Here is a 27,505-nt window from a genome sequence, read left to right as displayed (position 1 = left end):
CCCCAGCCCCCACCAGGAGAGATCGCCGAGCACCGCGTGGCCCCCCAACACGAACCCAGCCAGAGGGCAGCCTTGGAGCTTTATTGCGGTGTTGGGGTCTCAGGCCACGCCCCCAGCGCCCCCGCGCAGGTACAGGTTCATGTCCACGGTGCAGAGGTTTGTGAGGCCGTAATTCCCCAACAGCTCCGTGTCCACCATCTGTCTCCCCTGGAAACCGAGCCAGAACTGGTCGGCCCGCACCCGCTCCTTCTCGCACACTTGCTGCTTGAGCTCCGCCACGGTCTGTGTGAGCTGGACATCGTAGGACACGCTCTGGCCCTGGGTGTTCCTCACCAGGATGTTCCGCGCCACGTTGTTCTCGACCACCAGCAGGACGACGGCGTTGGGGCGCAGGCCCTGGCCAGCCAGGCTCTGCCCGTCCTGCAGCACCGTTCCCTCTGGGTGCAGGGCCAGGCGCTGCAGGAAGGCGGGCACGCCCGTCTGCCGCTCCACCAGCCGCTGCAGCTCGCCCAGGGTGTCCGCCAGGGGCACCGTGTACTCCTCTCCGCTCAGTTTCTTCACCTTCACGAACCCCTGCGGGGGCGGGGGAGGGGTCCGAGGTCAGAGGCTTGCCTGGGGCCCCAGACACTGCCCCTCCGCTGCCCACAGAGATGGACTGGGGCCATTTCTGCAAGAGACCAATGAGATGACCTCCGTGCAACTTTTTTTTGGGGGGAGGGCAGGGGGCAGGCCACACCCAAAGGTACTCAGGGCTTTCGCCCAACTCTGCACTCAGGAATCACTCCTGGAGGTCTTGGGAGACTCTGGGGAGTGCTGGGGATTAAACCCAGTCAGCCTGCCCACCTGCTGTACTATTGCTCCGGCCTGCCACGCACTGACCTGCTAAGATGCCCCTGGTGCTGACCCCAAGGGATGTGTGAGCTGGACTCACGGCAGAAGCTGCCTTTCCAGACCCAGACTCCGAGCTGGGGGGGGGGTGTCCTTCCCTCCCTCCACCCCTGGGAGACAGGAAGGTGGACTCTGAGTCCCGCTGCCCACCTGTCCTCCTACTCACCATGGCTTGGTTGGGGCCTCTCCACTCTTGACAGGTGCTCCGCTCCAGCTGCTGCAGCCCAGACTCAGCTCTTTTAAGGCCTGGGAAGGGCGGGGGAGACCACAAGAGTCACCAGCAGCCAATTGGGCTTTAGTTTCCAGTTGTGGTTTCAGTTTCCTTTTCCCACAGCAGGCCTCAGAATGAGCGGCAGAAACAAAACTGAAAACTGGATGCATGAGGCGTACCCAGGCTCCTGGAGCTTCCACTCCCCAGGGCTGCTTGGAGAACCCCAGGCCAGGTCATTGTCCCTCAGTTCTGGATGGAAATTTCACTTTCCATTCACCACAATTAAAACTAGTGAACTTGGAAAACCTGTCCCAGGTCAATTCACAAATAACATAAATCAGTGGCAATCCACACTTCTCAGAGATCATCACTGTAGGATAACATTGGTTTGTCCTTTCTCCCTTGCTGCAGGGAGCTTAGGTTTACTGAGTTACTCCCATCACAGTGCTCCCGAGGCACTCCCATTCCTTTGTATTTAATTTCCCTGTGCTCTGCTTCCCCTATCTGTTGATCACCTATATCCCCAAATCAGGCCCTGTGACTTGTAAGATCAGATCCTTCTAAGGACTCTGGATTTTGTATATGTAAGTGGAATGTTGCTTTTCTCTTTCCCTTATGTCCTTTGCACAGATTACTTTAGAGCAATGCCCTTTTGTATAGATACAGGAAGACAGTTAATGCTATGCTTTAAAAATAATTTTTAATTGAATATCCGTGACATAGACCATTACAAAGCTGTTCATAATTGGGTTTCAGACATACAATGATCCAGCACCCATCCCTCCACCAGTGCACATTTCCCACCACCAATGTCCCCCGTTTCCCCACTACCATCCCGCAACCCCAACCCCCTGCCCCTAGCCTTCCTCTATGGGAGGCACTTTCCTTCTAGCTCTCTCTCCTTTTCCTTTTATGCATTATGGTTTGCAATACAGGTGCCAAGAGGTTATGGTATTTGTTCAGGGCATTTGGTATTTTTATTGGGACAGTAAGGCTAGAGTAGCTTTTTAATTAAGTGGAAACTTTGGGGAGTGGATGTGACTTCCAGAAGTACAGGGAGGTCGGGGGAGAGAGAAAGCCTGGAGATTTCCCAACCCCGAGAAAGCCTGGAGATTTCAGTCACAAAACTCACATACCAGAATTTTCAGCAGATTATATCTTGGTGAGGTCCGTCCTGAGATCGTGGAGTCAGGCTGGGGTATGGTGGCGATTTTGGATTGTGGAAGCAAGTGGCTGCCGGGGGCTCTGCTTGGTCGGGCCAAACTGCCCCCTCCGATTTAGTTTCCAGTTGTGGTTTCAGTTTCCTTTTCCCACACCAGTCTGTTCAGCCATGAGCGGGTCCAAGATTAACTGTGGTTTTTGATCTCTTTTGAGATTTACCTATGGGGGGGGGGGGGCGGCGAAGCAATAGTATACCAGGTAGAGCATTTGCCTTGCACGTGGCTGACCCGGGTTTGATCCCTGGCATCCCATATGGTCCCCCAAGCACTGCTAGGAGTAATTCCTGAGTGCAGAGCCAGGAGTTACCCCCGAGCATCACTGGGTGTGAGCCAAAAAGAAAAAAAAAAGAGGTAGAGATTTACCTATGGGTCTCTGAAATAAGGCCAATAAATTGACCATTTAATTTCTTGGTAAACTTGGTCCCGAGTTGTTGGGGTCTGGACAAAGGCACAGTGGCAATTTTGGGGTGTTAGGAAGCCTGAAAGTACCATCAGGCTGCTGATGCATTTGCCCTGCAGGTACAGGCTGGCCTGTTGGCAGCACCATACCTCCAATGCTATGCTTTTGTAACTTGGGAGTCAACTGACTGTGAATAATACTCCAGATACTCCTGGGGATCTGTCATATTTACTCGACTTAAGCCTCAGTTGCCCTTAGTTCCTAGCACTCCAAAAGGAGGATTCCGAGGAAGGGACTGGATGGACCCAGGAAAAGCTGTAAGCTACCCTGGCATCAAAATGGGACAGGCCAACTGCCATAAAACTTATAAGTTAAGGGGCCGGAGCGATAGCACAGCGGGTAGGGCGTTTGCCTTGCACTCGGCCGACCCGGGTTCGATCCCCGGCATCCCATATGGTCCCTCAAGCACTGCCAGGAGTAATTCCTGAGTGCAAAGCCAGGAGTAACCCCTGAGCATCGCTGGGTGTGACCCAAAAAGCAAAACAAAAACAAAAACAAAAACAAAACTTATAAGTTAAGAGCACGGTTATGAACAAATTCTGTCATGACCCAAAGAGAATCAGCTAGATAAGGACTCTGCTGGGGTTAGAAAGAACTAATCTGGCCTGAGGACTCTAGTCTGGGATCTATAGTGAGATACCTGCAAGAGAGTCACCCGTTAAGCTTAATATATCTCTTACTTTGTCCAAACAAAATGACTAGAAAGATTATTAAGAAGTAAATTTAAGATGACCGTTTAAATGTATATGGACTAAGGAAAGGAGAAATACGCCCTTAGGTGAAATTCCACCCTTAAGCAGATCTACGGGGAGACTAGCATGAAGGACAGTAGGAGACAGGAATGAAGGTCAGGGGGAACTGGAAAGGGGCATGCAATGAGACTGGAATAGGTACACGGGGAGAATGGAATAAACGGTGGCTGATCACAAACCAACCTGGCGGTCTTGTTCCCTCCTTCATGTGTCTGGTGGTGGTGGCAGCTGGCCGGGGGTGGGGAAACGACTCATGACCACTGAACACACATGGTGAGCATGCCCTCACATTTTTACTGAACACACAATCACCATTGATTTAGGACAGTTTTTGTTCAGACTTAAATGAAAGCCTATGAAAATGAACTCAGGGATTCCAGAACAAAACTTGGAAAGACTACACGCCTGGAAAGTTTTCACTGTGCAGAGGAGAGGAGAACACATGTGCAGATCCCATGTCAGATCCGAGTTTAGTATCCATGACACAGAAGGGACCTGAAGAACTCTACAATAGAGGGATAAGAAACTCAGTTTAGGGACCGGACCCACAGTACAGCGGGTTGGGTGCCTGCCTTGCAGGTGACTGACTTGGGTTCGATCCCCGGCATCCTATATGGTCCCCTGAGCACCACCAGGAATAATTCCTCAGTGCAAAGCCAGTACTAACCCCTGAGCACTGCCAGGTGTGGCCCACAAAACAACAAAAATTTAAAAACCTCAATTTAAATAAAAGGCAGTGAATTAAAAATCTGGGCAGCTCAACACTGCTAGTCATGAAGGAAGAGCCAGCCAATGCCCCACATTAGAAATGTCACACCAACTAGCATGGCCACAGAAATAATTTAAAAAGAACAATATCTGGGACCCAGAGGGTGGCTTCATGCATAAAGGTGCCTGGCTTGCAATGTGAGGTCACGAGTTTGATCCTCAGCGAAAGCCCTACGTGCCAGTCAAGGTCCAGTAATGTTGCTGTCTGTGATCCCCTTGCCCCCATGCAATGACTGAGATTGTGACCCCTGGCACATCACCAGGTGAGTGTCTGCACCACAACTACAAGTGTGTGATGCCACCCCCCCCCACCCCAGCAGCCACTGCAACCAGAACTGTACTAAAACACCACTACTAACTGTGTGTAATCCCTGATGGACACTGAGGCCAAGTATGCAAGCCCCCGGTTACAAAACAAATATAACCAGGGAAGGAAAACCAGAACCCAAACCAGCAGCAGGGCTGAGGAGGTAAAGAAATCGGAATGTCAGACATGGCTCAATGAGTAACAAAAAACTGCGGCTGCTGGGACAGTCCACTCTTCCACAGTCAAGCAGAAGCTCCTCAGGACCTAGCAATTTCACTCCCATAGGAACAACAAATGCTTGAGAGAAGCAGTCTTGTCCAGCAGAACCGTCCACACTAGCCGCAGTGAGGCCCAGGCCAGGACCAGGCGGAAGTGGCAGTGTGTTTGGCTGAGCCTCAGAGGACTGCCCCACCCTTGAACATCTCTTATGTCCCAAACGCACAGCCACATGTTGTCTGCACACACGTGACCGCATGATGCGCCATCTAAACGTGGGCCAGTGAAAGGGGCACAGGCAGACCCAGTGCAATCAGACGCTCCTTCGGCTCTGGAGGAGTGTGACTGCTCCCGGGGGGAGGCCTCCTGTGTAACAATGAAAGCTTGGATGGCTGAGTACACAGGAAATGTGCTGAATCACATACTTTACAGTTGCTAAATTTATGTGGTAATAATTCATATTTTTAAATTTGAAAAAAAATTGAATCACCTCAAAGTACTCTTACCATTTGGTGCCCTACTCCTCAGTCACAGTGTATATAGTAAGCATTTTCACACGGAATAGACACCCCATCAATCCCACATCATGAATATGAAATGGTTATATACATATATTGGTTTGGGGCCGACTTGGGGGGCCAGGTAGTACTAGGGATTAAATCCACGCCTCCCACATGCCAGATGTGCACTTAGCCCTTGGAACTCTTTTCTCAGCACCCAAATAATCTAATATTTAGATTGTTCCCCAATTCTTCCTACGGCAAACAGCACATAATAGGGAATAAGTTGGAGCTGGAGAAATAGCACAGTGGGTATAGGTTTGCCTTGCACGAGGTCAACCCGGGTTCGATTCCCAGCATTCCATATGGTCCCCAGAGCACCGCCAGGAGTAATTCCTGAGTGCAGAGCCAGGAGTAACCCCTGTGCATCGCCGGGTGTGACCCAAAAAGCAAAAAAAAAAAAAAAAAAAAAATAGGGAATAAGTTAACTAAACATTTCAGAAAAAAATACCATTCAGCAACAATACATTAAGAAATTGCTAAATGACATATTAATAACAATTATATAATAATAAACTAATAATATAATACCTTATTAATGTTATTAAGAAATAAGACTAGGGTCAGAGAGATAGTAAAGCAGGTAGGATGTCTGCCTTGCAGGTGGCCAACTGGGTTCAGTTCCTGGCACCCTGCATCCTCCCCTGAGCAATTCCTGAGCTCAGAGCCAGGAATTACCTCTGATATCATTGGGTTTGGCCTCAAAACAAAAAACAAACAAAAAATAACATTAAGAGAATAAATCATTAAATAGAAAAGTAGAAGAGTAGAAACAAACAAAATGTTTAAATGTGAATCTTGGTCTTTCCATCTCACCAAACATAGGTACTAAAGTTAACACACAACATGTATTAAGTTTATGTTTTACTTTCATATTGGTATAAATATGTTGACTTTGTGAAAGGAACACATTTATTGAACGCAAACATTTGTTGAAACAAAGAATGTGAAAACACCACTTTTCCCTTGTGGCCATGATTAGAAGTGGTTTAACCAAATGGAAAGAGAGACAGAGAGTGTGAGAGAGAGAGAGAGAGAGAGAGAGAGTGAGAGAGAGAGAGAGAGAGAGAGAGAGAGAGAGAGAGAGAGACAGAGACAGAGACAGACAGAGACAGAGACAGAGAGAGCAAGAGAGAGAGGGAGAAAAGAAAAGTGGCTGTCAAAAGGCAGACTGGGAATAGGAGGGTGAAGGAGGGAAACTTGGGATATTGGTATTGGTATAGGAAATATATATACACTAGTGGAGGTACAGGTGTTGGAGCACTGTATGATCAATCCCAGTCATGAACAACGTTGTAACTATGTATCTTATAGTAGTTTAATAAAAATATTAAAAGAAAAATATACACACACAAAATACCCAGATCAGAGCTGGAGAGACAGTACAGAGGGTGAGGCATTTGCCTTGCATGGAGCTAGGACACAACAATAAAAAAGAAAAAAAGAGGAAAAAAAGAGATGGCATGCCTCCTGGTTTCTGATGTCATTTCTTTTTTTTGGGGGGGGGGGTTGTTTGTTTGTTTGTTTGTTGCCTTTTTAGGTCACACCCGTGCACAGGGGTTACTCCTGGCTCTGCACTCAGAAATTGCTCCTGGTGGTGCTTGGGGGACCATATGGGATTCTGGGAATCGAATCTGGGTCAGCCGCGTGCAAGGCAAATGCCCTACACACTGTGCTATTGCTCCAGCCTTCTCTGATGTCATTTCTAATGTTCCAGAATTTTCTGGACTCAGAACTCAGAAACTCTGAGGTGAGGTTTTTTTTTTCTTTTTCTTCCTGCTTTGATAGAGGACTAAATGGACAGGCTCACCAGACTGGTTTGAAGTCATCTGAGGACCAGAGCAATAGTACAGTGAGTAGGGTACTTGCCTTAACGTGGCTGACCCAGGTTCAATCCCATATGTCCCCCTGAGCCCACCAGGAGTGATTCCTGAGTGCAAAATCAGGAGTAACCCCTGGGCACTTCCAGGTATACCCCAAAAGAAAAAAAAAAGAGGAGGAGGAGAAGGATTAAGGAAAAAAAGAAGGTGGGGGAAGGAAATGACATCAGGATAGTGGTGTAGGTCTTGGGCCCTTTGGTGGTGGTAAAAGTGTGGTCACTGTACATCAAAACCATAGATGTTAACACGATTGTAGCCATATTTCCTAACTGAAGTGAAAATCAAATTGAAGGTGATCTGATCTTGGAGTCGGGAGATGGCTCAACGGGCTGAGCACCTGTTCTGCATGTGAGAAGCCGTTTGACTCTAGGTAATGAGTCCCCAGCAGGGTCCCTCAGCACTGCCAGCACTCACTAATGACCCCTCAGCGATCACCGGGGTGCTTACGAGTGGCTAGTAGCTCCTGGCCATAGCCCAAAGGTCTTCCTCAGGACAGAGCTATGGTTTTGTGGAGTCTGAGCTGAGCACACAGATCTCCGGACAGATGGGGCTGGAGGTCTGAGCAGGCTGTGACCGCAGGAAGAATCCTGGGTGCCTGACTGGCCAAGCAGGGACTTTGTCCTGGAGACCAAGGTGGCTCCTATGCCTCAGGATCTCCAACACTAAGTTGAACCAACCGAGAACATGTCCAGGCTGAGTCCACTGGACGGGAGTCTCTCCTTCAGTCTCCCTAGAAGGTGAGCTTGCCTCTGCTGTGACCAGGGGCTGTGTGGCTCCATGGCCATGCCAGAGTTGCCCACCCAGCCCTGCCTGATGAGCATGTTCCCTCCCAGCCCAGCTGCCCACGATGGCTCCTGGGGAAGCAGGGTGCCAGGGAGCAGACCTGGAGCCCAGCCACACACGGCAGCCCTGTCAGCTTCTCACCAGCGGACCCTGGGATGGCAGTTTGGCCCTTCGAGAGATGGGGTGCGGGGCATGCAGCTGGAAAGGGCTGGGAGGCCTGAGATGCTGGGGCTGCAGTGCAGGGGTGCTCTAACCCAGCAGTGAGCAGGGCAGAGAGCGCTGGGGAGATGGTACAGGGGTAAGGCAATTGCCTAGTACATGCCCTACCCAGGTTCAGTCCCTGGCACCACATAGGGTCTCCTAGGCCTGCCAGGAATGACCCCTGAGCACAGATCAGGAGTCATCTCTGAGCACTGGGGGCAACAGGATGAAAGGGACCTCTTAGTTCAAACCAACGGGACCTAGTTGGTGAGGGGGGAGCCCTCCCATCTGGTGCGAGCAGGGCCCCGTGGCCCTACAGCCAGCTGCACACAGCTGGACCAACCCCGGAGGCCACTGTGCTGGGGCCACCGGCTGTGTGAAGGTCTTGGACCACCTACATGCAGATCAGTTCATAGCCTTTTTTTCCTGAGTGGACAGTGGTGAATGGAGCCAAGCCCTGAAGGGAGACCAGACCAGGGTGCTTCTGGGAATTGGGAGTTTGGGAGTCCCAATTAGAGCCCAACGTGTCCTTATAACTGACAGTTCCCCCACACAAGGCAGGTCCTGCAGGAAGGACAGGCACTGCCCAACAGCTAAGCTGGGGGCCCTATCCTGAGGAGAGGACGACAAGGGAGCTCACTGGGGGTGGCAGGGGGGACACAGGTCGTGTGGGAGTGGGGGTACCCCAAGCTGGGCTTCATGGGGCCCTTCTTCCTGCTGGCCTTGCTGGTGCACATGTGTCATGACTGAGGGGTGGCACTAAGGCTCCCCATGGAACAGGCCACGACCCCATGTGGCGGAGGCCAATTTCTCCCTGACCTGTGCCCTCTCTTGGGGTCCCCAGAGAAACTGCCGCCCAGACCTTCTCTAAGCAAATGCTGGGAACTGAGGTAAAAGTCAGGGCTCACCCTGCACCCCACTAAACACTGTCCTCACTCAGCCGTGGATCTGGACAACATCCTGTCCACACGGCAGTTCCTGCAGTGGGTCCACACATGTCCATGTGCGCAGTGTCTCTCATGGGCCATGCCTGGGCAGTACTGACACGGCTGGGGCAGAGGGAGTGGACAGTGCAACATGGGCCAATGCTGAGGTCATCAGGAGAGGCCAGTGCTGACACTGAGCTGTCATGTCACCTCCTGGAATGCTGGTCATCCCCGCGAGGTAGCTGCTCCAGTGTGGGCTGGATCATGCCACAGGGCAGAGCCGGGGTGCAGTGGACAGGCAGCCAGGGGCTGGGTCATGGTCATCACCTCGGAGCTGGGCATTGATGTGGCTTCTGAAATGCAAAAGAGCATCCTACCCACATTCCTGTCCAGCCTCACCGCCGCCTGGGCCCAAGCTGCTGCTCCTGGGGCAAGAGGAGGGCACCGACTCAACGGTGGGCCCGGGAGCAGAGGGGGCCTCTGATGTCCTGAAGTCCTGTGCCAGGGGAGCACTAAGGGGCACAGCAGGAAGGCATCGGGTACCGTATCAGCACCTGGAAGTGGGTGTGCACAGCCAGAACTTGGCAGCCCTCAAGACCCGGGGCTGGACTTTGCCCAGTGAAATGCTATCACAGTAGCCAGATGGGAAAAGACGGGCAACACCCCACCCCCCATACACAACATACACACAGAGTGGTGGGCCTCCACGTCTGGCCTGGAAGATAACTCCATCTTTTTCTTCCTTCTTCCCTTCCTCTCTTCCTTCCTACCTTCCATCCTTCCTCGATTCTTACTTAGGCACTCTGAGTTACAACACTATTAATAAAGGTTTCAGGCATATAATGCTCTAGCACCACCCCCACACCAGAGTGTCAGTTTCCCTCTACCAGTGTCCCAAGGCTCCTTCCCACTCCCTACCACCCCCACGGCCAACTCAGCTCTGTAAGGTGACTCTCAGGGTCTATTACTGGTGGCAATGTGTCATTCCTCTATTGTGCTTCTTTACAGTCCACAAATGAGAGCGATTCTGCCTTTGTTCCTCTCCTTCTGACTTCATCAGCATGGTATCCTCTAGTTCCATCCATGTAGCACTGAAGTGCATTACTTCTTTTTGTTTATTGGGCCACACTTGGCGGTACTCAGGGCTTACTCCTGGATCTGTGCTCACGCATCACTTCTGGCAATGCTCAAGGAACGCTATGTAGTTCCAGGCATTGAACCTAGGTTGACCCTAAAGGCAAGCACCCTAATATTTGGGGCTGGAACAATAGTACAGCGTGTAGGACATTTGCCGTGCACGAGGCCAATCAAGGTATAATCCCCGGCATCCCATATGGTTCCCAAAGCTTCCAGGAGTAGTTTCTGAGTGCAGAGCCAGGAATAACCCCTGTGCATCGCGGGTGTGACCCAAAAAGCCAAAAAACAAAAAAGAGGTTGTCCTATCTCTCTGACCATAGTTCATCTTTTCTTATAGCTGAGTAGTAAGTATTCCATTGCATATACAGACCGCAGTTTCTTTATCCACTTATCTGTTCCTGGGCATTTGGGTTGTTTCCAGATCTTGGTTACTGTGAATACTGCAATAAACGTAAGAATGAAAAAATCTTCGAAATCTCATTTTTTGGGCCCTTAAGGTAGGTGCTAAGAAGTGGGATTGCTAAGGCACATGGAAACTCAGTTCTTAACTTTTTGAGAAATTCCACACTATCTTCTAAAGAGGCTGAGCCTGGCTGTTTCACTCGGGGTGTCCCAGAGGGGGGTGGGTGAGAGCCCTTCCCACCCCAAGGGACCCAGCTCTGGCAGCCGAAAACCTCCACAACCTAACCACCACCATGCTCAAGGCTGCTCCCCGCATGCTTGGGCCTAGCCTCTTGCCCGAGTGAACGTATTCCTGGACCATGTGGTCGCATTCACGGCTGCTTGACACACAAGAAACTCCATACCTATTATCCAAGAGTACCACACCACATTTGATGGGTTCAAATAGCAGACAACCAATCATAGAGGGAAAAAAATATATGCATATATACATATTTTCAGGTAAATATATGAAAGCTCACATCAATCAACCTATAACAACATGTTAGTGATATCCTAAAGAATGTCTTAATGGGGGCTGGAGTGATATAGCACAGTGGGTAGGGCGTTTGCCTTGCATGCGGCCGACCTGAGTTTCATTCCCAGCATCCCTTATGGTCTCCTGAGCATGGCCAGGAGTAATTCCTGAGCACATGAGCCAGGAGTAACCCCTGTGCATCGCCAGGTGTGACCCAAAAACAAAACAAAACAGTAAAAAAGAATGTCTGGGTGGCCCCTGCCAAAATAGAACAATCTTCACACTGTTTCCCCTATGGATACTTTTTTGTAGCATTTTCAGCGGTTTTTCATAACAGACAATACAAAATATATTATTTCGATTGTGCCTTGGGACAGGGCTTGGGGCTTGGGATGAAAACATCCCAAATATGGTGGTGGGAAGGTGTAATGGTGGTGGGATTGGTGTTTGAATATTAAATGTAATCAATAGGGGCTGGAGCGATAGCACAGCGGGTAGGGCGTTTGCCTTGCACTCGGCCGACCCGGGTTCTAATCCCAGCATCCCATATGGTCCCCTGAGCACCGCCAGGGGTAATTCCTGAGTGAAGAGCCAGGAGTAACCCCTGTGCATCGCCGGGTGTGACCCAAAAACCAAAAAAAAAAAAAATGTAATCAATATTGTGAACTACCTTATAAAATTAAAAAAAAAAAAAACAAAAAACAAAGAGGCTGAGCCTGACACATTCCCACCCGTGTCTGTGTCCCTCCCTTCTACTTTCCTGCCTCAGACCCCTCCCTATTTGCCCTTGCGCCAACACTGGGTGATGAAGATCTACCTGGACCACCAGTCACCTGGGTCTGTACCCAGGAGGCCTGACCCAGAAAGCCCATCTCCTGTGGCCCTGGTGGGAGTGTGCCCTCGAGAATAAGGCAGATACGAATGAAGGGAGTGAACAGCTGGACACAGCCACATGTGCAGTCCCAAAAGGCATGGTGGGGTATAGAGGACCTCCCACCTTGCAGGGGGCTCAGCCCTGTCGGAGAGAGGACTCCAGAGGAACCAGGAGCAAGGGGCTCTGGGGGAGTCCCTGCCTGACAGGTGCACTGGGGCATGAGGAAGCGGGGAGAGCAGGTGGCTCTCCTCCCCAGTCTCCCCTTTGGCCAGTCCCTTCTCTGGGCAGCCTGCTTCTGGGTAGGTCCACAGCTTCAGTTGGTACTGCAGGCTCTCACCACGTGTTTCGTGCTTTCCTGTAGGGTCTCACCTAACTATTGACAACCCTGGGATGAGTGAGACCACCTGAGCCAGAGGACAGTGCAGGGGTTGAGACACTTTACAATGTGTGGGCCGACCTGCTCAATCTGGGCCCCAGATAGAGGCAGCACAGGTGTCACTCCGGAGCACCGAGCCAGGAACAGTCCCTGAGCATGCACGGTGCAGCCCGAACTCTGCCCATCACCCATTTCACGGAAGTGGTGAGTCCACCGAAGAAGCAGCAAGGGAAAACTTGGTCCAGACAGGCCCTTGGGTCAGCCTTGGAGCCCAACTTTGCTTGGATGGGGTGGGAGCACCCTGTCACCTTGCAGCAGTAGGACACATGCTGGCTGCCCCACCCAAGTCCACTCAGTCCTCCCAGGACTCTCTGAGCCTACCGAAGTCTCCCTGCTCAGCTGCCCACCCTGCCTGCTTTCAGGCCAGAGAGAGGCATAGATATGCTGGGCTCTGTGCCTTGCAGCTGCCCAGTGCCAACACCCCTACCTAAACGTGTGGCAGGGAGGACGTGTCTGATGCCCTGTGCTGGACTTCGTCAGGCATCACCCAGAACCAGATCAGGGTGGCCTGGAAAATCAGAGGGTGCATCTGACAGGGACACCAGATGGGATCTGGTGAAGGGTACGGGTAGGCCAGGTGACCCATTGGAGCTGCCAGAGTACCAAGGACAGATATCCTTGCAAAGCTCTCTCAGACCCCTTCCTCAGCCCCCAGATACCACAGCCTTGAGATCCTTCCCCTCCTCTGTCACCACTGCAGTCTTTCTCCTCCTCCACGTACCCTGTAGTACTCCCCCTCCTCTATGCATACCTTCCCCCTCCTCCATACATCCCTGCCCTCTCCGTGCATCCCTGCCCCCTCCATGTGCCCTGCAGTCCCTCCCCTCCTCCATACACCCCTGCCCCTCTTCCATGTACTTCTCCATGCGCCTCTGCCCCTCTGTGCACCCGTACAGCCCTTCCCCTCTTTCATGCACCCCTGCAGTCCTTCCTCTCTTCCATGCACTCCTGCCCCCTCTGCGCACCCCCAAAGTCCTCCCCCTCCTTCATGCCCCTGATACTCTGTTTTGACGCTGGGACCTACCCTTTGCACGCCTACTCAAGACCTCTGCAAAGCTTTCTGACCCTTCCATTTGAGTAACTACCCGTTTCTTTGTAGGCCATTCTGTATGCACCCCTCTACAACACTCTGCAGGAGCTGCAGGAGGGACTTCCCTAGCTCCCAGGACAGGCCGTGGGGGGTGCAGACACTGAAAGCACACTCTCAAGATGGCTTAGAGCGAAAGACACTAAAGCAAGAACCACTCTGTCACTTTAAAAGAAGGAACAGGGGTCCAGAGTGGTAGCAGAGCAGATAGATTTGTCTTGTATGTGGTCAACCTGGGTTTGATCCCTGGTATCCCGTACCTGGGCACCGCCAGGACTAATTCCTGAGTACAGAACCAGGAGTAACCCCTGAGCATCACCAGCTGTGACCCAAAATACAAAAGATATATATAATAAATAAACAAACAAACAGGAAGTGGAGAGAGAGCACAGCGGAGCACCTGCCTTACTTGCAGCCCACCCGGGTTTGATCTCCGACATCCCCTGTGGTCTCCCGATCACTGCCAGGTGATCTTGAGCAGAGTCAGGAGTAAGCCCTCAGCACCGCTATGACCCCAAAACCAAAATAAATAAATAAGTGAAGGAACAAAACTCAGGCACTGCCCCCAGCCCAGCCCCCTGTGAACCTTGCTTGCTTGTGACTGATGCATCGTGGGATGTCACCAAATCCATGCTCTCTCTCCACCCGTCGGTGTCCTCACCTTCCTATTCCCTGGCACATCCCCTGTGACCCCTCCGGTGGCATCTTGAGTCTGGCCAATGGCCTCCTTTTGGCACCTCCCTGCCTGACCTCATTCGACTAGGCCAGCAGTGTTGCCTCTTTGGTCCTGTCCTGTCACTTACTGAGTGACCCAGCCTGCCCCAGGCGGGGCCTCTGTCCAGCTGGGCACCTGGAGTCCCAAGTCCACTGGGCCGCTCTGGAGTAGTGGCTGTAGGCTAGAGGCCTGAGGACGTGGCCGGAGGCGTGCGAGGTGCGAGGTGCGAGGCCGGAGGAGGCCCGAAGGTCTGGGGCGGAAGCTGGACCCTTCTCGAGGCTTCAGATCCCTTCCCCTCCCTGGGCCCACGCGGCCTGCAGCGGGGCCTGGCGACCCTCCCAGCCCGGGGGCGAAGGGGGTGAAGGCTGGTCCGTCCGGAGAGGCCCCGCGGCACCGGAGGGGCGCGGCGACTCTCCTACCACGTCAGTCCGAGCGCTGCCCCATCGCGAGGGCGGGAGGCAGGGCTCACCCTTTGTCGTCGCGGCTTCGTGTTCCCGGAGCCAACGCTTGAGTGACAGCCGCTGGGGGCGGGGCGGGGCCGGGGGGGGGGCGAGCGCCGGGCACCGCCTCCTATTGGCCGAGCAGGGAGCGCCTGTGGAGCGCTGCCGCCGCCCATTGGCCGAGCCGGGAGCGAGCGCGGGGCGCCGCCACCGCCCATTGGCTGAGCCGGGACCGAGCGCGGGGCACCGCCGCTCATTGGCTGGCGTGAGTGTGGGAAAGCGCGCCGAGCGGCGTTCACACGCCCCGCCGCGCCGCCTGAAGTTGCCGCACGGCAGGCGAGGCGCGCGGGAGGCCAGGGAGCCCCGCGCCGCGGCCGCCGGACACGCCCCCAGCCCTGTCTGCCTCCAGCCCCGTCTGCCCCCAGCCCTCGCCCCGGTTCTGCAGCGCGGCGCCGAGCGCGCATCACGGCAGCCTGGCGCTGCGCAGGAGCCTCCCCCTGGACGCCCTCCGGGGAGACGTGAGTCGGAGGGCGCGGGGGACGGGATCGTGCAGGGGTGGGAGGGGTCCTGCTAGTCACACAGGCCCTGCCCGGCGCCCACGGGGCCCATTCTCGGGGACTAAAGGTGGACCGGGCCGGAGAAGTCTGCTCCCGAGGCCGCGGGGAAGGCAGCTGGGCTGGGTGCTGGACGGGGAGGAAGGTGGCGGGGGCTGGCCGGGGGCGCCTCCCACCGGTGTGGGAGAACCGCCGTGCCAGATAGGGTGGCGTGTGTGCTGGAACCCACCCTGGCCACTGTCCTACCTTGCCAGGTGTGCCCAGGCTGGCGGGGCTGCGCCCCGGGGCCAGGGGAGTGACCTGAGCCACTGAGGATGAGAGTATCCCCCCTGAGGCGTCCACATTTCCCCAGCAGCCCAGTTCTGAGGGCCATTGCCTGAGGGCAGCTTGGCCAGGCTCCTCCAGGAGGAGGAGGACGAGGGGGGAGTCCCTGCTAAGCCTGCCCCATGACCCGTGGGGGCACCTGGGGTCCTCCAGGTGTGGCCGTGCCGTCCCAGGACCTGCACCCAGCTCCGCGCGGCCGTGCCCACCTCCCCATCAGGACTATGGGAAGGTGTCCAGGAGGAGAGTTAGTTTTTGTTTGTTTGGGGGCCCCACTGACCAGTGCTGAGGGATCGCTCTTGGTGGTGCTTGGGGACCTGTGGGATGCTGAGGATGGAACCTCGGTCAGCTGCGTGCGAGGCCAGCATCCTCCTCGCTGCTGTCTCTGCAGCCTCCTCAGGGGGAAGTTGGGAAAAGGGTGGGTGGCTAAAAGTGTCTTGTCCTCAGCCTACGCCCTGGAATATCAGTCCTCCACCCCCTCTCCTGTACTCTTTGGGTCCAGCTTGCTGCTGGGGTTTGCCAGGGGCTTCTCCATACTGACCTATTGAAGCTCAGAGACAGAGAGTGTCTCAGAAAGGTGTTGCCTGGGCAGGCTGGCAAGCCGAGTGTTCCTGTGCCTGAGGTGCACCTCAGGGGGCAGGGCGCAGGGTCGAAGGTGCCTCAGCTGTAGAAGTCACCTGCTGCCCTCCCTGCCCAGTCTGGGTCTGGATTTCTGGCCCCTCCTACCTGCTGCACCGAGACCCACCTGTGCTTTCTCCGGGCACCGAGGTGTGTACGTGGGGGATGGGACTCTCACCCTTCCAAGGCTCCTTCCTCCTTTCCACCCTTTAGCCCCTGCCGGGCTCTGTTGGGCTCTGGGTCATTTTCTCTGCTTCCCTTCCCCAGCTATCTGTATCTTAACTTTTACCGCAGGGACTCCTTCTGAGAAATGAGATGGAGCTCCTTCCTCCTGTGTTGTGGAGGGGGCGCTGGGGGTTCCTTTCACTTTCCCTCCCTCCCCCCCAGCAAAGCCGCTCATCTGTGGGCAAGGAAACGAGTCAGTAAATGTTTGCTGGATTCTTACACACAGCCAGCTGTGCTCTTTGCAGGCTGTCTGTAGGCTGTGGGCCCAGGGCTTGGAGACCGAACCACTCCATTACTATTCAGCAGAAGGAGTCCGCTGCGAAAGCTGATACAAATACAGGAACCAGCGGTCTTGGGATCTGGAGAAGGAATGGGTCCGCACCTGCACAGGACATGGGTTCAGGTCACTCGGACACACGGCGCTCTGGCCCTCAGCCTGGGGCCTGCGTCAGATCTGCCCCACAGAGACCCTGCGGAAGGTCAGGTGTGTGGGACTCGGGCTGTGGCTTCTCTTGCTTCTGGCCACAGAGAAGCTGCAGGCTCACCAAGGCCTCCATCCACAGTGGTGCCATGGCAGCCTCTCAGGAAGACGCGGTGCCGTCCACAGCTTGAGTGTGGAGCCAGACCCTGCCCAGCCCAGCAGCCCAGGAGCCGGTTCTCAGAATTGTAAGGTGAAAGCTGCTGTTTGCTTCAAGCTGTTAAATCAGGGCCAGGCGATAGCGCAGCAGACAGGGCACTTGCAGCAGACCCAGGTTCAGTCCCCAGCACTGTGGTCCCCTGAGCCGTCAGGAGTGATCCCTGAGCACAACTGTATGTGGCATCAAAACCAAAAGAAGACTAGAGAACAAAACCACGCTGTTAGACCAGATCAATGTGCTACCCAACAGTAAGTAACAAGACAAGAGCTAACGTTTATTTTACATTTAAAAATAAGGGCAGGAGCCAGGAGTCAGCCCTGAGCACCGCTAGTTGTGGCCCAAAAACCAAAAAATAAAATGTAACATCAGAGGCAGCACCCTGGCCCTTGGAGTCACCCCAGAGGCTGGAGCTGTCCAGTTCTCTCCGTGCCGATCGTCGTGACCAATAAAGACCATTGTTGGCACCGTTAAAAAAAAGGGGGGGTGGGGCTGGAGTGATAGCACAGCGGGTAGGGCGTTTGCCTTGCACGCGGCCGACCCGGGTTCGATTCCCAGCATCCCATACGGTCCCCTGAGCACTGCCAGGGGTAATTCCTGAGTGCAGAGCCAGGAATAACCCCTGTGCATCGCCGGGTGTGACCCAAAAAGAAAAAAAAAAGGGGGGGGTGCGCCAGAATGATAGTACAGCAGGTAGGGTGCTTGCTTGCAGCTGACTAGGGTTTGATCCCAGCACCCCAGATGGTCCCCGCAGTACTACCAGGAGTAAGCTCTGAGCACAGCTAAGTGTGGCCCAAAAAAGGAAAGAAAAAGGGAATGGAAACCACAATGACAGCAGAGATAACAACAAACATCAAACATGAATGACGTTTGATATTCCCAGTATCAGGGAGAGTCTGAGCAACCCAGAATGTCAAACACTGGTGGGAATGAAAAAGTGTGATCACATTGGAAACAGCCTCACAGTTTCTTAAAAAGCTAAATGGTAACCCATCATATAGTCTCTGTGTTCCCGCCTGAGTATTTCCCCAGAAATAAAAGCCAGGTGCACTTGAAGACTTAAGCAGAAGTATTCATTGTGACTTTACGGTAACCCCAAGCTTAATGAAACTCAGATTTCACCACCAGATGAAATAGACTGGGATAGCCAACAGTGGAATGAATGCTCCATTTTAGAATTATTTTCCCTGGGTTTCACAAAGTGGTGATACCACCCCAAGGGGTCCAGTGCAGGGAGTGGTAGTTGTGATGTGCAACTGGGGGCACTTTCTTTTCATTCTCCTAAAGAAGGTGGGTTTCTGGGCTGAGGGACCTGAGCTGAAAGTGTGGGGTAGGCCAGATGTTTGTGTACACATGACCTGTACACATGACAGCACAGATACATTTATTTATTTTTAATTTAATTTTATTTTTATAAAGTAGTTCACAATATTTGATTATATTTAATATTTGATCACCAATCTACCATCATTGCACCTTCCCACCACCATATTGTGATGTTTCCATCCAGAACCCCAACCTCTGCCCCAAAGCAGAACCAAAATAATTTATTTTGTTTTGTTTGTTATGAATAAACTGCTGAAAATGCTCCAGAAAAGTTTCCTTAGAGGAAAGTGTGTGAAGATTGTTGTATTTCACTCAGGGACCATTGAGCCTTTCTATAAGAGATCGCTAACGTGTTGTTAAAGGTTGAGACTTGTGTGCTTATATATCTGTAGAAATATATTTCCCTCTAAGATTCGTTTCCTTCTACTTTAAACCCCATCAAATGTGGTGCGCTAGCCTTGGACTATGAGTGGTGTGAGGTATAAGACGCGAGGTCCAGGAATAGGTTCACTCATAGGTGAGGCTCGGCCCACGTGTGTAGAGTGCCCGTGAGTATGGCGGCGGTTGAGTTCTGGAAGTTTTTGGCTGCCAGGCCTGGGTCCCTTGGGGCAGGGAGGAGCCTCACCCGTCCCCCTCGGGGTGCCTGGAATGGAACAGCCTGGCTCAGGGTCCGGCTGCATGGCTATGGCAAGTTGTTTTTATTCTCTCTCCCGAGAAAACTACGAGTCTGAATCATCACAGATGAATTTAAAATGATTCAATCAGGGGGCCGGAGCGATAGCACAGCAGGTAGGGCGTTTGCCTTGCACGCGGCCGACCCGGGTTCAATCCCCGGCATCCCATATGGTTCCCCAAGCACTGCCAGGAGTAATTCCTGAGTGCAGAACCAGGAGTAACCCCTGAGCATCGCTGGGTGTGACCCAAAAAGCAAAAAAAAATAAATAAATAAAAATAAAAAAATAAAATAAAATGATTCAATCAGACTGCTTTGTACTGCACAGACCAGTCTACACTGCTTGATCCCACTCATGGTTCTAGACAAACCGCCAACAGTAGTTACAGACCCCACTTTACTCACTTTTGGTGGATGTCTGAGGAGGGGAGGGGGTGGGTGTTATCAAGGGTTAGGGGAATTGTTGGGGTGTCGGGAGGTCCACTCTAGCTTCCTGGGTCTGCATGCAGACGAGAACTTAGCAAATTTAAACTTTGAATATGTGCAACTTACTATATGTGAGTTTGACAATTGAAAGTAAAAAGCCCTTAATTTGGGTACAGGTTTTGAGACTGGCAGGTAACAGTTGCTCATTGAAAGCTGCTCCCACATGGAAGCTGGAGCGATAGAACAGAGGGTAAGGCACTTGCCTTACACGTGGATGACCTGGGTTCGATTCCCCAGCATCCCTATGGTCACCTGAGCACCGTCAGGCGTGATTCCTGAGTATAGAGCCAGGAATAACCCCTAAGAAGCATCACAAGGTGTGTCCAAAAACCTAGGGCGGGAAGCTGAGCCTGGCTCACGCCTGGCGTTCCCCATGCCCTCTGGTGGCTGCTTTGGGGACTGCAGTCTTATCCCCTTTGGCCCTTTACCCTACATTTCCGTTTAGGGCGCCAGTGACAATCAGAAATAGAGAAAAACAGCACTGTGGCACTTCAGGGAATAGTTGTGGAGTATCTTTTAAAGTTGGGTGAGCACAGCCTCCGACCCAGCAGCCCTCTGTGATCACATACTTAGGTCTCGCAAAAGAAATGCCGTGCTCAGTTGTAGCACGCTCACGTGTGAGGCCGTGGCACTGAGAACAGAAAAAGGAAAAAGAAAAATGGGACTGGAAAGACAGTACAGAGAGAAAGGTGTTTGCCTGGCACGTGGCCAGCCCAGGGTCGATCCCCAGCACCCCATAGGGCCCCCTGATTCCTGGCAGTAGTGATCCCTTAGCTCAGAGCCAGGAGTACACCTGAGCATCACCAGGTGTGGAGGAGGAAAAGGTAGACAGGAAGAAAGGTTAAGGAATGTTCACAGCATCAGTATTTGTAGTAGCTGCAAGCTGGAAGCAGTCTGAATCTCGGAGAACGATGGAGCAAGCTTCACACTCGTGTCGGGCCAGCCCTAGTGAGGCCCCAGAACCCCCTTCACGTGGAGAGAGAATTACCACAGGAGATGTGCCCCTCGGCCTCTGTCCTGGTACTCGTGCAGGGCTCTTCAAGCCCTGGGAATCCCTGAGAGAGAAGAGCACTGGAGGGGCTGGAGCAATAGCACAGCGGGTAGGGCGTTTGCCTTGCACGCGGCCGACCTGGGTTCGATTCCCAGCATCCCATATGGTCCCCTGAGCACCGCCAGGGGTGATGGGTGATTCCTAAGTGCAGAGCCAGGAGTAACCCCTGTGCATAGCCAGGTATGACCCAAAAAGCAAAAAAAAAAAAAGAGCACTGGAACATCTTTGTTTAACTGTGTCCTCTGCGTGGGCCCCTGGGTGGGGGCTGGCCACAACAGGGACAAGGCTTATAATCCCAGCCCCACCCCCACCCTGAGAGTGAGAAGGCTGGCAGTGAGGCCCTGAGCTCAACCTGTGGCAGGCGGTAGGGAGCAGTAGGGGTCCACAGTGTGGTGGCGGGAAAGAGCTCATGACACGGGAGCAAGAGGCTCCAGCTCAGGAAAGGACCCATGTGCTTTGCCTGCTGACTAGGGCCCTCTGTAGCCTCTGACCTGCCAGGAGATTTGGCCTCGCTGGGCCCCCTCAAAGGCCATCTATTTGTGGCCTGGACACTGGTGTTAGCAGGGGACATGTGACCAGGGGTGTATTTTGGGCAGTGGGTGGAGCCTGTTGTGGGGAGCCCAGCACCATGCCGTTCTGGGACAGGCTGCTCGGACGTTCAGCACTGCTGCCCAGCTGGCCCTGGGGTCCCAGGTAGGATGGTGTGAGCCCCTCTCTCCCACCCTGAGGAGCCCCAGAGACAGGCCACCCCACAGGGCTTCCGGGGGATCAGAAAGAAGGGCCAAGTTCCGGGAGTCGGAGATACACGGTGCCTTGGTCTCAGGGTTCTTGTCTTAGCAGCTGCATGACCGCAAGCTCCCCCAGGTCCAGTGGAGTGGACCAAAGACTGGGGGGGCCACTAAGGGCTCTGGTCTGGTCGCACTGAGACAGGACAGCTGGGAAGGCCTGGGACAGGGCCCTGAGGTGGCCAACAGTCTGCAGGAGATGAGAAGCTCACTTCCGCTCTGCAACTGCTGACCGGGCCCTGGCAGGGCTAGGCGACCTCTGAGCAGCCTCTGACCTTGGTGAACCTGAAGGGAACCCAGCTGACAGGTCACACCCAAGGCTGGTCACCTGCTGGAGGCAGTGGCCCTTCCCCATGGCCAGCGGGGCGCTGGGCCAGGCCAGGACTGACTCTTGCTCCCAGGGAGCGCGGTGAGGGCCAGCCAGCGGGGAGCTGGGAGGGCTGGAGGCTACTCGGAGCACAGGCTGTGCTGCTGGCCCTGGGCGGCCTCACTCAGCTGTAGCCGCGTCTGATTTTGGGAGGCGGTCACTGGCTCTGTGAAGCTGCCCTCAGGGCCCCTAAGATGTGGCAGCGGTGCCCAAGGTGGGAGGGCAGCTGGGGGAAGGGGGTGACGCCCTCCGGCTCTTTCCTTCTTTCCAGGGCCAAGATGGAGAGCTGGCCCAGAGCCCAGAAGGTGGGGGCCGCCCCAGGGGGCAGCCGGGGTAGAGGCCGCGTGTGCCAGGCCTGTAAACCCCACTCTGTGCCAGCCAAGAGCCTGTGCTGACCCGAAATGGAGAACTTCCAGTACAGCGTCCATTTGAGCGAGCAGGACTGGGCTGAGTTCTTGGCCACAGCTGAGGAGTGTGACCTCCTGCAGGCCAGCCTGGCCTCCGGGGACGAGCTCCTGTCCAGTGACATTGACCAAGGGGACAGCAGTGGCAGTAGTCCTCCTGGGCCCCCACCTCATCTCAAGGGGCAGTCTACTCCTGCGGGGAGGGGCTGGCCTGGCTTCGAGGAAGAGGACAAGGCGGTCACCCGACAGCTGGTCAGCAGTTCTTGGCGTGAGCCTGGGCTGGCCCTGGGGGCCAGTCAGCAGACGCCGAGCACGTCCACACAGTCGGAAGCTTGGCTGTCCCTTAGCTCTGGCCAGAACTCGTCCTTCCCTGGGTCTTCCAGATCCGAGATGCAGCGACTTCTGCAGGGGCCAGCCCCCCGGGGTCCTGCCCTCAGCCCCCCTGAAGGGACTTCTCAGAGCTCAGAGGCCCCCGCCCGCAGCACCGCGCCCCAGGGGCACCCCAGCAGCCCTGGAGCCCCGACACGCAGCCCCAGCCGAAAGAAGAGGCGCTCTGCAGGCACCAAGGCCGGGTGCCGCTCCAGCACCCCGGGATCTGCTCCCACCCAGGCAAGCTCGCCCCTGGGAGCCAACACCAGGTCCAGGAGCCCAGGGCCTGGGGAGGGACCCTTGGCTACGGTTGGAATGCGGACCCCAGGCACCAGGCAGGAAAAGTCATGGCAAGACTCTACAGAGGCCCCTGAGCAGATGGCCACACAGAGTTTGGATCTGTCTACACCCGCCTCTCCCACCAAGCAAGGTCAAGACCGGCTCAGAATGACCTCTGGGGCCCAGCCACATGCAAAATCCTCACCTGCCCTGGAGGGTCGCCTGGATAGCTCAGTGGCTAAGTTAGACACACCTCTGTCTACACCCGCCTCCAAGACTCAGCCCGATACGCCTCTGTCTACACCCACCTCCAGGACTCAGCCCAATACGCCTCTGTCTACACCCACCTCCAAGCTTCACCTTAACACACCTCCGTCTACACCTGCCACCAAGACTCAGCCCGACACACCTCTGTCTACACCCGCCTCCAGGACTCAGTCCAATATGCCTCTGTCTACACCTGCCTCTAAGATTCAGCCCGACACACCTCTGTCTACACCCGCCTCCAAGCCTCAGCCCGATATGCCTCTGTCTACACCCGCCTCCAAGCCTCAGCCCGATATGCCTCTGTCTACACCCGCCTCCAAGCCTCAGCCCGATACACCTCTGTCTACACCTGCCGCCAAGACTCAGCCCGACACACCTCTGTCTACACATGCCTCTAAGACTCAGCCGGATACGCCTCTGTCTACACCCACCTCCAAGCTTCACCTCAACACACCTCCGTCTACACCTGCCGCCAAGACTCAGCCCGACACACCTCTGTCTACACCCGCCTCCAGGACTCCACCTGATACATCTCTGTCTACACCTGCCTCTAAGATTCAGCCTGACACACCTCCGTTTACACCCGCCTCCAAGCTTCAGCCCGATACGCCTCTGTCTACACCCGCCTCCAAGCCTCACCTCAACACACTTCTGTCTACACCCGCCTCCGAGACTCAGCCCAATACGCCTCTGTCTACACCTGCCTCCAAGACTCAGTCTGACACACCCGCCTCCAAGTCTCAGCCTGACACGTCTCTGTCTACACCTGCCTCCAAGACTCAGCCCGACACACCTCTGTCTACACCTGTCTCCAAGCCTCAGCCTGATACACCTCTGTCTACACTCACCTCCAAACCTCAGCCCGACACACCTCCGTCTATACTCACCTCCAAGACTCAGCCTGACACACCTCCGTCTACACCCACATCTAAGCCTCATCTCAACACACCTCAGTCTACACCTGCCTCCAAGCCTCAGCCTGACACACCTTCGTCTACACCTGCCTCCAAATCTCAGCCTGACACACCTTCATCTACACCCTCCTCCGAGATTCAACCTGACACGCCTCCATCTACACCCATTTCCAAGCTTCAACTCGACACATCTCTGTCTACACCCCCCTCCAAGATTGAATTCGATACACCTTTGTCTACACTTGCCTCTGTGCCTCAGCCTAACATGCCTTTGTCTATACCTGCCTCTGAGATTCAACCCAATATGCCTCTGTCTACACCCTCCTCCAAGATTCAACCTGACACATATCTCTCTACATTTGTCTCTAAGCCTCAGCTCAACACACCTCCGTCTACACCTGCCTCCGAGCCTCAGCCCAACACACCTCTGGCTATACCCACCTCCGAGCCTCAGCCCAACACACCTCCGTCTACACCCACCTCCGAGCCTCAGCCCAACACTCCTCTGGCTATACCCACCTCCAAGCCTAGACTGGACACAGACTTGGGCAGAACCAGCCCAGTGGTGGAAAAAGAGGTGGACTCATCTGTCTTTGCCTCCAAGGCTGCACCCCCTACAGCTCCGCCTGCTGTGGACCTGCTCACACCTGCCCCCACTCCCCAGAGTGGGCCTTCTGCTCTGGGCATGGAGAGTGCCCCTGTGAGTGAGCTGGGTCTGAGCCCTGCTGTGGCTTCAGGGTGGCCCCAGGAAAACCCCAGAGGCAAATCCCCAGAAGGCGCCCCTGCTGGTCCTGCCCCAGTGCCCAGGAGGAAGAAAGTGCGGTTCTCCGTGCCACCTTCCTGCCCCGAGGAGCCAGGCTCAGGAGGGGCCCCGGCGCCCCCTTCACCTGCCACAACCTGGCCCCCCGCCCTCAGGACAGTGGCAGGGGGCTGCGGGGGGCCTGGAGCCTGGGATGCCGTGGCCGTTGGGTCTCGCCCCCCCCAGCCTCGGATCCTTAAGCACTTGCCTCCACCCGCCCCCTCTGCTTCAGCGGGGTCTGGACCTCGGAGCTCCTTTGTGGTGACCCTCCCTGAAGCCTACGAGTTTTTTTTCTGTGACACCATTGAAGAGGAAGAAGAAGAGGCTGAGGAGGCCTCAGAAATTCCCACTGAAGTTCAGTGGCCGGATGTGTGTGAGTTCTTCTTCAGAGACAGACAAACCCAGAGGGCAGGGCTCAAAGGGGGCACCCAAGCCTCAGCACCCGGGAAGGAGCCCGTACCAGGCTTCCCAGCCCCCATGAAGGACCCTGCACCCATCACTACCCCTGAGACCTATGAGCACTTCGTCAGAGAGAATCAGCCAAGAAGCACATTGGAGCCGGCAGTCCTCCAGCTGCAGGCCACAGGCAAAGAGTCGCTCCCTGAGGCACCGTCCCGGAAAGTGGGGCCTGGCTGCTCCCAGGAACCCCAGTGTGCTGCCACTAAGCAGCCCCAGCTGGCACTCAGGCAAACAGGTAGGTGCTGTGTGGACCCCAGTGATTGCCCAGTGCCTGAGGACGCACTGTGTGTAGAGCTCAGCCAGGAGGGTTGCGGGGGACAAGAGGGAGAGGGAGGAAGGAAGGGGAAGGAAGGATGGAGGTAGGAGAAGGGAGGAAGGAGGAAGGCAGGAAGGGAAGAAGGAAGGGAGGAAGGGGGAGCCAGGAGGGAGGGAGGGGGAGGAGGAATAGGAGGAGGAAGGAGGAAGGCAGGAAGGAAGGGAGGAAGGAAGGAAGGGGGAGCAAGGAGGGAGGAAGGGAGGGAGGGAAGAAGGGAGAGAGGGAGGGAGGGAGGGAAGGAAATAGGAGGGAGGAGGGAGGAGGGAGGGAGAGGGGAGGAGGAGCAAAGGGGATGGGAGGGAGGAAAGGAGGACGGAGGGAAGAAGGGTTCCAGTCATTCTGGGCACAGTCAAGGGTTAGGTGTGCAGGCCGCCACGCACGGTGGCCCTCAAGAACCTGAATTGGAACTGACCTCTGCCCTGTGCTGAGTTAGATAATCCCAGCCCCCCGCAGGAGAGGGCTGGGCAGTTCCTGCTCTGACCTCATGGCGGGTAGGTCAGGTACTCACTCGACCCCACCTCATGTTTTCTCAGAAGATGTTTATGACCCAGGTAATAGTGGCCCAGAGATCACATGTCTGATGCTGGAGGCTGCAGATACACACCGTGGCAGAGGGGCTGGGGCCTGGGCTCAGACAGTCCCCGGACAGGTGCATACTGCAGCATGTCCGAGGACACAGGCGGAGCTCGGAATGCTGCTTCTCTTTCTAGGGGAGCCCTGGGGTCCTCTCACTTCGTTTAACTTCAGCCAGAAGGACATGTGCCTGGTGTTTGTAGCCTTTGCCTCCTGGGCTGTGAGGACGTCAGATCTGCACAACCCCGATGCCTGGAAAACAGGTGGGACCCTGGGGGCTGGAAGGCAGGGGAAGCCCTGGGGAGGGGCTGGTGCCCAGCAGCCAGCCAGAGGGCAGGTGTCCAGTCTCACCCCATCCGGGCCAAGGGCAGGTGTGAGGGCACTGGACTTCTCTCTGGAGAAGCCACTGCTTGCTCGGCCGCCACCGGCTACTGGGCCTGGACGGCTGGGCCGTGGGGGGGGAGGGCAGGAGGTCAGGGTAGCCTGGGAAGCCAGAGCTCAGGAGGCCTCGTGACTTTCCCACAGTCCTGCTGGCCAACCTCGGCACCGTCTCAGCCATCCGCTACTTCCGCCGGCATGTGGGGCGCAGGCACCGCAGCCCCCGCCGCAGCAGAAGCCCCAGCCCCAGCTCCTAGGAGGCTCCTTCCTCGTCCAGCCCAGGATGATGTGGGACAAGCAGCCACTGGTGCTCAGGACAAGCTCTGCCCCCTGTCCTGCCCCGCACCCTGTTTCCTGCAACATCGTGGACGGAGCTAGCATCATGCTGGCTGCCTTGGGCTCACTTGAGTGTCCGGACAGCGGCTGCCAAGGCCGAGTCTGCAGAGCACAGCGAGGAAGGGGGAGGCGAGTCTGCGGGTAGGTGAGAGCAGGTGCTGGTGGGAGGGTGGCCCCGCAGCCATGTGGCGCTGGGGATGGATGCACTTTCTCCAGCGAACTGCTGGTGTGTGGCCTGTCTGCTAACTGGGTTCCTGGTTGGCTGGGGAGGAGAGGCAGAGAGGGATGTTGGAAAGCAGAGGCCCCAAGAACCTGGGCAGGGGCTGAAGAAAGGGTGGGCTGGGTGGGTGAGGGGCCCCGCCTCTGAGGCAGTGGGCAGCAATGTGGGGAGCTGTGGGACAGAGTCTCAAGGCCCTCCTCTGGGAAAGCTAAGTGAGGTGCAAGGCAGAACAGGGCAGGCCTAGTCAGAACTGAGCAGGTGTTGGCGGGACGGGCTGCCCAGCTGACTGTGGGCGGGCATTCAGCCTGAGGCGGCAGGCACTCGGTCCTGAGCACACAGTGGACACACACACCAATAAACTTTTGCTGCC

At 55.2% G+C, this 27,505-nt stretch overlaps 2 protein-coding genes across 9 annotated transcripts; one reads left to right on the top strand and one right to left on the bottom strand.

The window, feature by feature from the left end:
* Positions 1-66: 66 nt before the first annotated feature.
* ISG15 (ISG15 ubiquitin like modifier) lies at positions 67-14,860 on the bottom strand. 5 transcript variants are annotated; one of them, XM_055139677.1, is made up of 4 exons: positions 14,429-14,851; positions 2,236-2,479; positions 1,055-1,134; positions 67-573 (listed from the first exon to the last, which is right to left on the bottom strand). In XM_055139677.1, exons 3-4 carry the CDS (start codon positions 1,055-1,057, stop codon positions 100-102), a joined length of 477 nt encoding a protein of 158 aa, XP_054995652.1. In that variant the 5' UTR covers positions 1,058-1,134; positions 2,236-2,479; positions 14,429-14,851; the 3' UTR covers positions 67-99. The 5 variants fall into 5 exon arrangements, with proteins under 5 accessions (XP_054995652.1, XP_054995654.1, XP_054995650.1 ...); XM_055139679.1 differs by lacking the exon at positions 2,236-2,479 and having other exon boundaries at positions 14,810-14,860; XM_055139675.1 differs by lacking the exon at positions 2,236-2,479 and having other exon boundaries at positions 14,287-14,851.
* A 273-nt stretch (positions 14,861-15,133) lies between these two features.
* PERM1 (PPARGC1 and ESRR induced regulator, muscle 1) lies at positions 15,134-27,334 on the top strand. 4 transcript variants are annotated; one of them, XM_055138762.1, is made up of 4 exons: positions 15,134-15,298; positions 22,093-25,547; positions 26,339-26,464; positions 26,727-27,334. In XM_055138762.1, exons 2-4 carry the CDS (start codon positions 22,223-22,225, stop codon positions 26,834-26,836), a joined length of 3,561 nt encoding a protein of 1,186 aa, XP_054994737.1. In that variant the 5' UTR covers positions 15,134-15,298; positions 22,093-22,222; the 3' UTR covers positions 26,837-27,334. The 4 variants fall into 4 exon arrangements, with proteins under 4 accessions (XP_054994737.1, XP_054994739.1, XP_054994738.1 ...); XM_055138764.1 differs by lacking the exon at positions 15,134-15,298 and adding an exon at positions 17,231-17,384; XM_055138763.1 differs by lacking the exon at positions 15,134-15,298 and adding an exon at positions 21,319-21,362.
* The last annotated feature ends 171 nt before the right edge of the window (positions 27,335-27,505 follow it).

This window comes from Sorex araneus, chromosome 5, assembly GCF_027595985.1.
Source record: "Sorex araneus isolate mSorAra2 chromosome 5, mSorAra2.pri, whole genome shotgun sequence".
In the NCBI taxonomy this organism is placed as follows: domain Eukaryota; kingdom Metazoa; phylum Chordata; class Mammalia; order Eulipotyphla; family Soricidae; genus Sorex; species Sorex araneus.
Note: the sequence above shows the minus strand (reverse complement) of the source record. Positions and strands in the feature narration are given on the sequence as shown.